Source organism: Priapulus caudatus, unplaced genomic scaffold (genome assembly GCF_000485595.1).
Source record: "Priapulus caudatus unplaced genomic scaffold, Priapulus_caudatus-5.0.1 Scaffold408, whole genome shotgun sequence".
In the NCBI taxonomy this organism is placed as follows: Eukaryota; Metazoa; Priapulida; class Priapulimorpha; order Priapulimorphida; family Priapulidae; genus Priapulus; species Priapulus caudatus.
In genome coordinates this window covers 113,039-123,826 of record NW_014577469.1, presented here as the reverse complement: position 1 = coordinate 123,826, position 10,788 = coordinate 113,039, and the positions used below count along the sequence as shown (strand labels likewise).

The following is a 10,788-nucleotide window of genomic DNA, read 5'->3' as shown; positions in this document are numbered from 1 at the left end:
CATGAGCACAAATAAAGACTTATAAATAAAATATAAATACAGAAATGTTCTTTTCTATTATAAATGGATAAATGCGTGCTCTCAAGTTTTTCAATTTCACTTTGCCAGAGTCTAACCTAAAAGACATAGTACGTACGTCTATTTTATCACACGTGTATGTACATGTATACGTTTGCTCTAGAGAATATCGTCTATGAAGGTGCTGGTGGGAAAGAACACTGAGCAGACGGCGACGACCTTACCAAGGTCATGCATGACAGACAGCGCCATCTCATCCGTGTCTGGTCTCTCTGATGACACCGTCTCCACTGACGTCGCCACCACCCCCACGTGTATCCTCACGCCCCTCCTGCCAGGAGCGACGCGCGAGGGCGCCACCGTCAGCGAGTGCGAGTCCGGCGTCGATGTCGGTTGCCTCCAGGTGTCGCTGAGCACGGTCGAGTCGTGTGGCGGGTGCGCAGAGGGCAGCGGGAACGCGGAAGCGATTCTCGCCGAGTTGGAATCCGTGTCGGTGGAGTGGCGGAGTCTGCGCAAAGCACGCACATGCCCCTGTGCAGCGCATTTTGAGCATTTCACGCGCAAGTACCACTGCTGGCGGTGCGGACGCATATACTGCAGTCGCTGCATCGACAAGCGGCTCCACCTGCTGGGCCACTTCTCCAACCGCGCCGTGCCCGTCTGCCGGAACTGCTACAAGCAGGCGCAGAGCACGTTGTAGGTGGCGCCACTGCTCGGGTAACAGTGAGTGAGAAAATAACAGGCTGGATTCAATGCAAAGTCCGATCGAAAGGAATCGTGGACAAATGCTGAGACCTGTTGACATCTGTATTCACATATTGGAAGTAAATGTCTTCGTTATCAATAAATGGTGACCAGCTTGTTAAATGCAAAGTTTCGCGCACGATCTATAACTGCGAATTGTGCTTTTTAACTCAGTGGGTGTGTGTAAAACGTCCAGTAGCCTACATGCTAGTGTAAAAACGCATATAGATGGAATCAGTGGTGCTTCAATTCTGCAACACAAAATAATTTATATTCATTCTTATTACATTTGTGCTTCGATCTGTTCTACCGATGAAGGTATTTTCTTACTGCTAAATGTCGGTATTGTATTTGCTATAGCACTGATATTCCATGTGAAAGTTATAACTCATGCTACTAGATTAAGCAGGTTGAACAGTACATCAAAGTAACCATGGTTTTCTCTGTTTTACTATTGGTATTTCATATAGTATCTTCTTCAATTAGTAAATAACAAATATATTATTATTGACATGTACAGTCGACAGTTGGCAGGTGAATTGGAGGCATAAAGAATAAAACTGGCCATTTTTCGGAAGGCACACGGGCGTAATGATATTGTCGTAGACACTTATTTTCATTTACAAAAAGTGGTTAAATATCTCATATCGGATTAACATGTCAAGTGAAATGCGTGTAGATAGAAAATTTGTACTGCTGGTGGTACAGGTGTTAGCATATATATGTGATATATTAGCTCTCGTGAAAAAATAATGAAGGTTAGACAGGGGTCACACCTCTGTGGCAGTATGTAACACGGTAAGATGTAAAGAACGGGTTTTCGAGGACAATTGTGAATGATTAACTTGAACTGCATGTTAATACACCGTCTGTTGTTAATATATACGTGCGTATGTATAGACACAATTCATTCACGCATAGCAGAACGTGGTGATCTCTGATCTGTAAATATTATATCCGAATCGTAATATGGCATCTTGAACAACTTGTTAATAATGGTCCTGTGGTTTTTATATTTGGTTTGCAGCTTTTGTAAGCAGCTTGAGCATTTTCCTGATTTCATACTCTGTAAATCTATTTATGTTTTCTCTCGAGGATCATACTCGCTATACTGCTCTCAGGTTGGACTTTTGCAATAGACATTTTCTCAAACATAAACAGCACACGGTCAGGAAATTTCGTGTGTGATAAATTTACTCTGCATGAGTACTGACTTATCTATCTCGAATGGGTCTGGAGATCAATGACAACTTGTCATCTACTTACTGTTACCTAATAAGTGTGCAATTCGTCAGTATAGTAGGTAGAAAGTCTATAAAGGTTGAACCTATAAGTAAAATATAGAGGATGGAGTATGAAGAACTGCTTGTTATAACTAAAGAGAGGAATGTTTGCCCTTGTTGATGTACATTTACTGTTATGCAATGGACCTCTGTAAGCAACATAACATGGTGCCTGAGGTTGTGTGGGAATTCACTTGAGAGTTGCCGACCATGTGACGGGAATTTGTTTGCTCAGAAATTTAGCTGTTTACTTATTGTTCTGACATGCAATGCTTTGTACTCACTACAGATAAGTGTTCTTCCATTCTACCAAGACAAAGAGATTGGAACAGGGGTGAAATTTTGGCATGCTACAAAGTATTAACTGAGCGATTTTATTTATGGAAAATATAAACTATGTATAGAATTCCCCATTGCATTCAATAAATAATATATATCTATATATAGCATATGATTTTGAATATTACTATGTTCTAATCCACGGTTAGGGCAAGTGTTTACACTTTGAAAATGCAACAACCCAGTTAGTTGTTATGCTACCTAAGAAAAGAATCTCGTCCACGTTTAAAATATACCTCTTTGCCCTCATTCACCAATACTGCATATATTTTAGGCATGTGCACATATCATACAAGCGACACAAATCTTTGAATGTAAAACTAAAACGTCTCAAATATTAGACCTAATTGTCTCGAAATCTCTTTCTTCCCTTTATACATGTGGGCGTATCACACCATATAGCTAAAGTTACCTCATCTCACTTTTGATGGATAGAATAAAATAGACCAAAAAATTATTGGTTTAATTGACCATTGATGAATAGTACAGTACAACAGGAGCCCGTTGTCAGAAACGTTCTAACAAATAGTTACAACTATCATGAATCTACAATGCACTTGCACAAGACAACACTTCATGAGCAAAAGGTATGACACCCTACACTTATGTAATCAGAAGTACATAAACAATATTATTGTACTTTTGACATTACAACTTTACGTTGTACTACGTACGGTTCATGATGGTTCTTACAACGGGTCCTTTGCAGGAAACTATGAGACTGTACCAAGATAACATGCTACAGGACTTGGATGCTGAGCTAGAGTAGTAGAATGCCATACAGCTGTATAGATATTGTACGTACCTACAGAGAATGCAGACAGCACCGGAAATATTGCACACATTCATGAAGAAAGTGTTTACAAAACTACAGAGAGAAGGCACACAGAAGAGCACCAGTCAGAATAAAACACATTGCTAGAAGTAAAATCAAATAGTTTCTTTTTCCCTGAAACAGACAAAAAAAGATAAGAATTAGAAAAAACATAAAGAAATGTATCGAGTGCATGCATGCACGTGTGCACAAGATCAACAGAAGCATCTGCACTCTATCATTCGCCTCATGGAGCTTTAATTCTAACTGCCATGAAAATATTTCAGCACAGAAAAAACTCATAAATCATAATCAAAACTAATAAACCACACATATATAATAACATACCTGTATTTCTCTGAAGACGAATACTCCCCACAATGCTGCTATGACTCCCGGCCCCTGGAAAGTAGATAAAGACTAATAAACCAATCTTGGTCCACGCCAAGACGCACATTTTCATGAACTGAAAGTGTGGGACACAAAAACAAAAGTTGACATTTTATACTACTTGAAATCCGAGAAAACCATATTGAAGCAAGTAACTAAAGTGTACCTCGCCTTACTTTTGATTCTGCCATGACAGAATAGAACAACTCAATACAATTTTAAAACTAACCTAAGCACAGAGTAACGCGGATTGCCCGTGCCGGCATTGCTCCCACCGCGTGCAGGTGGCGCCACCTACCGTAGTGATGATGGGAAAGCTGATGGTCTCGGTGAGCACCTGATTGGCTATGAACCAGCCAGTGACGCCGCATGCGAGCATCGCTCCGGACACGAGGCCGGGCAAGATGGCGCGCGGGTAGACGCGTGGGCGATTCCGCATCACTGCACAGTAAGCGATGAATGTGACGCAGCTTGTCAGTAGCACGCCGTTCATGTGAGCAAACACGTAATCCAGCCCTGAAACAACAGAACATTCAACCCTGTGAGCACATAACATCCGTACCTGAAAAATATATTATTTAGCCCAGACAGCGAAACACCCAGACTGGAAACAAAGGAAACAGACCATCATGCACAGCTCGCTTGTAATTGATATGTAGTCTAGAGCTAAAACAACAGAACATCACTCATATACAGTTTGGCATTGATATGTAGTCTAGACCTAAAACAACAGAGCATCACTCACATACAGCTTGTCAGTCATACTTAGTCTAGATCTAAAAAACCAAAACATCACACACACCCAGTTTGTCACTAATACGCAGTCTAGACCTACAACAACATAACATCTCTTGTGTTAGACACACTGTGTCTAGAACCAATGTACACATAATAGAAAGCACACACTCAACCTCCGGGCTTCAGTAACATTGGTTTTCTCAGTTGACAAAATTCAAAATTCCCTCACCGCCCTGCAATAATTGTACAATGTCTTAATGAAATGTTCCTTTGAGACGACTCACCATTTTGGCTGGAGTCTTTATAATTGTCCTGTATGTAGATTACTGGAACAAACGTGACTCCGTAAAACAAGCCAGAGATAACTGATAGTGACACTCCTCTGAAAAAACAACAACATTTTATATAAAAAAGAAAAATCGATATCAAGAAATACAGAGGTGATATGGGGAGAAAGTGAGAGAAGGGGAGAATGAGAATGAAAGGGAGAGCGGGAGAGAGAGAGGAAGAGAGAGAGAGAGACAGAGAGATAGAATAAACCAACCAAATTGTGCACCACCCACATAACTTGAAGAAAGAAGACATGCAGCATAGCTTACTGACAGAAGTAGCAGATCTGGAATTGCACATTTTAATTGCGTTTAATTTGAGAGCCTCACCAGAACCATTTCCGCAGCAGCAGCCGCAGCATGACTTACACGACACGTTTTGTCGAAGGTTGCAATCTGTCTATGGATGTCTCATCTGGATCGGCTGGCTCGACACATGTCGTGGCAAGAGGCCGGTCCCGTGCAAGGTCATGGGGTAGATCCCCAACCTATCAACAATACGAGATAATTATATACATGCATGCACAACTGTAGATGAGGGTCATTCATGGGAAACCCCGAAAGTGTCCCTTATAGACAGGTGTCAGTTCTATAGAGCTGGTTTCACTGTAGAACACCACTCGTGAGAAAACTAAAACTCTTCTTTATAAACAGGTGGCTATTCTCTAGATTTGTTTTCACTGTATAACTTCCACTCTACATGGATGTACATTACCCTTTACGTCATGCAGTAAACCCAAACAACAGTTCTTTTATTTTCTATTTTTTCCTGATGTATGGAGAATATGATTGATAGGTACCGGGTTCACAATTAGTGGCTCAGTAGCACTGTCCAGCCTTGTGGCCACTCTCATTGGTCCGCCTCCTTCACTCTTAATGAAAATGAACAGAATAGCCCTGGAAGATTGCAATGAGATATATCCACATCATTATATTTTAAAAAGGTACCAGGTACTATTTATTTACAGAAATATCAAATGCTGCAATGAAACCAAGAGAAACACGTTTGTGTGGCATTGGGTTTAAACATGAGAGTGATGTCAATATTACAAATTACTTGCCCGACTAGTGCAAAGGTTACTCCTGTATAGTTCAAAGCTAGATTGTCTGGTATCTCCTTCTTTATTCCAAACATACCAAATCTGAAAAAAGCAAGCATGAAAATTAGAATTCTTCTTCTTCTTCTTCTTCTTCTTCATAGTCAATTGCGGATGGTCTACGCTGAGACGTCAGCTAGGGGCTGACCTCTCTGTTGATGATTCTTCTCCACCTTCCTCAATCGGCCGTATTGTTCTCTGTTACTCCCAACCTTCTCATCTCCTCCTCCACTCCATCCCTCCATTCAGTTCTCTGTTGTTCTCTCGTCCTTCTTCCTCTCACCGGCTCCTGCCATGCTCTCTTCGTTTGCCCGTCATGTCTCTTCCTAACCACATGCCCATACCATCTCAGGGTTCTCCCCAGGATGAAATTCAAACAGGGGGAGGGGAGGGGAAGGGGGAGGGGGGAGGGGGGGGGAAACTAGGGGGGCGTGTTTTTTTACCGTACCACTAATTAATGCGTAAAATCGCCACCACACCATAGACGGTATTTGGGGTTCTTGTATATATAAGATAGCCGAGTCGGTATACAGTTAGTGTTGGGTGTGGGACAGGTTGACTGTTTGTACTTGTGTATTGTCTGCAGTGCATGCGTGGTACTGTAAAAATACACGCGCCGGGTGTCCTGGTCGAATTGTACTTCTTGACGATCGATTCCCGCGCTGGCAAACTTTTATTGTGGTGGAATTTAATCGGGGCGGAGGTAATTTAAACGGGGCGCAACGATTGAAACAGGGGGGAGTTTTCCCAAACGGGGCGCGCGAGCCCCGTTTGCGCAACGTAGGGAGAACCCTGCATCTCATCCTACTTTGCATTACAACTTCCTTAACGTCTCTTACTCCAGCTATTTGTTGTACCTTCTCATTTGTTCTTCTTTCTATCAATGAAACTCCCAGTATCCAACACAACATCCTCATCTCCGTTCTCTGCAACCTCATTTCCTCCTTTCTTCATATGGCCCAGGTTTCCGCTCCATACATTAAGACTGGTCTGTGTCTATGTCTATGTCATACCCTTATCCACCATGTTCTTCTGTGTACCCCGCCGCCTCCACTCCGACATGCTCATTCAGGTCTGCTCCCACTATTAAGATCTCTCCCTCTGTCTCGAGGATTTGTATTAGCACTGCTTCCAACTGCTCATAGAATGCATCCTTATCATCCTATGTGCATCCCGTCTGTGGAGCATACGCTGATATTACATTCATTGCTTCTCGCCCTATCACCATCTTCAGCTTCATCAATCTGTTGCTAACCCTATCTACTTCTATCACCTTCTCCCTCCACTTCTCCTGCAAAATTATTCCCACTCCATTTCGTCCATCTTTAGATCCGCTGTAGTATAGCTTGCATCCGACTCCAAGCTCTCTTGCGCTGCACCCCTTCCGCCTCGTTTCTTGCACACATAAAACCTCAATGTTTCTCCTTTTCATCACGCTCGCCACCTCCGCTCCTCTTCCTGTCATGGATCCAACGTTTGAGAATTGGCTTGTACCAAATATAGCAAGCTAGTGCACTAGCAGTGATATGGCACCTAAGCACCAATATATTACCAATCCAAATGGAGAAATATCACATATGATGATATATTTACTAAGAGCCTGTAGAGAATGACACTAGTAGTGACTACTACTGCAGAGTGCTTACCTGCCTGTTGCCCAGCCAACAATCAGGTTGCATGTTCCCCAAATTAGCAATCCCAAACTCAGACCTATGGTCTTGATAACTGGCACAACACAAAGACTCCCTGAAAATGATAACACATTACATGTATAGCTAATAAAATCATTTAACATATGTGCGCAGATATATAGATTCAGACCACACTACGATCTTGGTGTATGGCTTATTAAACAAGTAGAAGTTTGTATGCCTTATAGTTATTCTTCTTATCATGATTGTCTTGCGCAGTAGTACATATGAATAACAGATGTAAGAGTGATCGCACTGACCGGATATTGCAGAACAGCAAATGTTGCCCTTCAATCATATTGAAATATTAAAATGTTATCAAACCTTTTAGCAAATATTCACTGAGTATTTCCTTGTCACTATACAAAATGCTATCATTTAATTTGTTTGGTATAATTTATGCCTAGATACATCACATAGCTTTACCTAACGACCAAAGGGCACCACCCAGCATTGCGAGTGGATAGAAGGTCGGAAATCCCCTGACTGCATTCACTATGCTGCCAACCATGTAGATCGATATGCAAAGCATCCACTGAAAGAAGAACCCTAAAAGGGCATTGCACAAACCTGTAGTACAATTTTTGTAATAAAAATGGCACTTAATTACCACCTATACCACGATCATATCTATACATATGCATAAAAATGTAATAGTAATACCATCATGTAACCATAATATATATCATGACAAATTGACAATGGCATTGGCCTTTGTCATTGGCAATGGAATTGGCATTGCCACTGCAATGCTTAGTAACAGAAATTCACAAGCACATATGATGATATAGAATACTACTATTAGAATAGCTCTAGTACTAGAGCCCGCGTACAGTTGCCGCAGGCCTGCGGCAACTGTACGCGGGCTATAGTACTAGAGCTACTATTACTATTACTAATACGGGCCACTATGGTTCAAGGATAGAGAACATGGGTCCCAATAAAACCAATGTCATTTACATCAATATAAATATATAACATCAGTGATGTAGTGGAGGGTATACTTATGTATACACCGTATACTTGAAAAAAATATAGGACATTTTTGGGTATACGCACGTATACCTAAAAAAAATAATTAGGCTATAAATACAAAAAATAAAATAAATGTAGACTCTAGTAGATCTACGAATTATGAAAATCGTCGACATTCATACGCTGCGCGTGGTGTTCCATAGAATTAATTTGTGTTGGCTATCCATATAAGCGACTAACTTTTGACAAATCAAACGTACGTATTATCGACATTGATGATTGCGCATCCGCCTCCAAGGGCCGGCGGGGGCGGCGTGCACTAGGCGCGCGGCGCCCAGGCTATGCCAGTGTAGCGGTTTTGCTCTGTGCGACTGAACCGTGACTGTATGTTTACCGTATTCGTCAGTTGTGTCTAGGGGTATAAAAGGTGTCACTGCCGCGTGTAAAACCAGCCTACAAATTAGATCGATATAGCTATAGTTTATACGTGTGCCGTGGTGTCGATGCGTAGATACTAGAAAGAGAACGAAACTAAGTGATAGAGAGTAGGAACAATGAGTTATAATTAGGTAACCTAATTAGGTAAATTTAGACATATAGTTTGGGCTTATGCAAGGATTGGTCTGAAGATATGACTCACCAATACTTCAAATTTTGATGCCTTTTGCAAAACCTTACATTAAAATTTTGAGGTGATATTTATTGTGAAAGATGATTTGTTTGTGTTTGTTTCTTTGTAATTTTGATCTTGTCAGGGTTGGGTCACTGGGGGGGGGGGGCACTGTGTTTCTGAATCACCACCACGGCGAAGCGCCTCGTCGTTGGCTTGTTGCTTTGAGAATTGAGCTATCAGTATAAGGGAGTATACCCAAAAAATAATTTACCACTACAACACTGTATAACATTATATCAATATAATAGGTTAGGGTTATGATTAGGGTTAGGATTAGGGTTAGGGTTAAGGTCAGGGTATTAGCCAAGGGGGCCCATTGGATTGGTTTTATTGGGACCCATGTTCTCTATCCTTGGGCCTTTTTGTATTTGGCTACAATGATGCAGAATTGTGACAACGTTATAATTAAATACCTAAACGATGACTACGTTATACCATAGATACACACAACACATGTGATGTGTATATCTATGGAGTATTGTTATACATAGGCCTAAAGCTAGACAGTCTGCAGCGGATATCCGCGCGAAGCGCGTCGCGCCACCTGGTGGCGCCTTTTAGAACGAAATCGCTGCGCTGTCAATATGACTTTAAGGGTTCTATCAGATCGGGGTGTTATCGGTCAATTCAGGAGTTGTGGCGCTTGGACAAACTTTTGGATTATGCACGTAGGGCGAGAATAACTCCAATGGTCGTAATTGGAATTGTTTTTGGTTCGCGCGTTAGTTCTTTTTGTAGAAAAACGATTTTGAATTTGTTTAATTATACGCCCTGAATTTATTCTCGTACTATCGCTACCCATAGATGGGGCGACGAGTCTCTCTTGGAGGGATGTTCGAGAGAATTTGCCACAGAAAGAAGGGCAATTAGGCTTAGACTGCCGCCGTGGAGAGTTTGTAACGCTCGAGTTACTATAACTTTAGTGTAGCGAGAGATACTTGGCGTAATGAACGTCCGTACCAGTCAATTGGACACGGCAGGCTGAATCGTGACGTCGCGTTTTTATTATCGTAGCCATCTTCCTTCTCCTTATGAACCTGTTGACCCCGCGCTCGCATCTCCTCTCAGACTCTAGCCCGTTTTGCCGTTTTTGCATATTACCAGCCACTGGCAGGAAGATCAAGCCCGCACGTACAGCACACACTGCATGATCATCAGTTCGTTTAGACTGAGCCACTAGCGGCACTAGAGACCGTGTACAAGATGGCGTTGCGCAAAAGATGCGGTTGTACCCGACCGCACTACTACTACTACTAGAGTACTGAGTACATAGTGTAGTAGTAGTACTACTAACGTTACAGCCACTACTGGAGTACTAGTACTAGTAACTACCAGTGACCGCAGGAGCTAATAGTAATAGTAATAATGACTAACTCTGTTACTAGTATTAACTACACTTACTAATAATGGACGACACCTAGCTTCTAGTACTATAGCAGCTTACCATTAACTGCCGCTTGCGCGTTATCTGGCGTCGAAGCGGTCGTCTGCCAGCGGGCCAGTTAATGTTAAGCGGCTATATAACTAAGGCTATGACGAACCCTAAACCTATAACCCTAACCTATGTATATTGATATAATCATAGATACTATTACAACACAATTGGTTAATTTTGTAAAATAATTGTAAATCTTGTAAAATTAAAAACGACTTAAGGCATGATAGGAGTAGTATTGCCCTGTAAGTTAGTACATTTA

The 10,788-nt window shown here is 41.7% G+C and overlaps 2 protein-coding genes across 4 annotated transcripts in view; one reads left to right on the top strand and one right to left on the bottom strand.

Moving 5' to 3' along the window:
• Positions 1-8,750, bottom strand: part of LOC106810074 (transmembrane protein 144-like) — a 12,530-nt gene extending 3,780 nt beyond the window's left edge. Inside the window, exons 1-10 of one of the 3 annotated variants that reach the window (XR_001393949.1) lie at positions 8,679-8,750; positions 7,870-7,992; positions 7,399-7,498; positions 5,717-5,797; positions 5,456-5,552; positions 5,025-5,143; positions 4,611-4,708; positions 3,887-4,104; positions 3,547-3,600; positions 3,055-3,333 (exon numbers count right to left, since the gene is read on the bottom strand). Coding sequence is in view for 2 of the 3 variants with exons in the window: in XM_014813339.1 (XP_014668825.1) it covers positions 3,253-3,333; positions 3,547-3,600; positions 3,887-4,104; positions 4,611-4,708; positions 5,025-5,143; positions 5,456-5,552; positions 5,717-5,797; positions 7,399-7,498; positions 7,870-7,992; positions 8,679-8,691 (984 nt within the window). In the remaining variant the exon portion in view is untranslated. Of the gene's footprint in view, positions 1-2,380; positions 3,334-3,546; positions 3,601-3,886; positions 4,105-4,610; positions 4,709-5,024; positions 5,144-5,455; positions 5,553-5,716; positions 5,798-6,609; positions 7,128-7,398; positions 7,499-7,869; positions 7,993-8,678 lie in introns of those variants that run through there. The other 2 variants (XM_014813339.1, XM_014813340.1) reach the window with 2 other exon arrangements.
• On the top strand, positions 186-1,929 carry LOC106810075 (lateral signaling target protein 2 homolog). The gene has a single exon (XM_014813341.1). It carries the CDS (start codon positions 194-196, stop codon positions 716-718), a length of 525 nt encoding a protein of 174 aa, XP_014668827.1. The 5' UTR covers positions 186-193; the 3' UTR covers positions 719-1,929.
• Positions 8,751-10,788: the final 2,038 nt, after the last annotated feature.

Coding starts and splice junctions, on each gene's coding strand:
- LOC106810075 (XM_014813341.1), top strand. CDS start 194: ATGAAGGTGCTGGTGGGAAAGAACACTGAGCAGACGGCGACGACCTTA.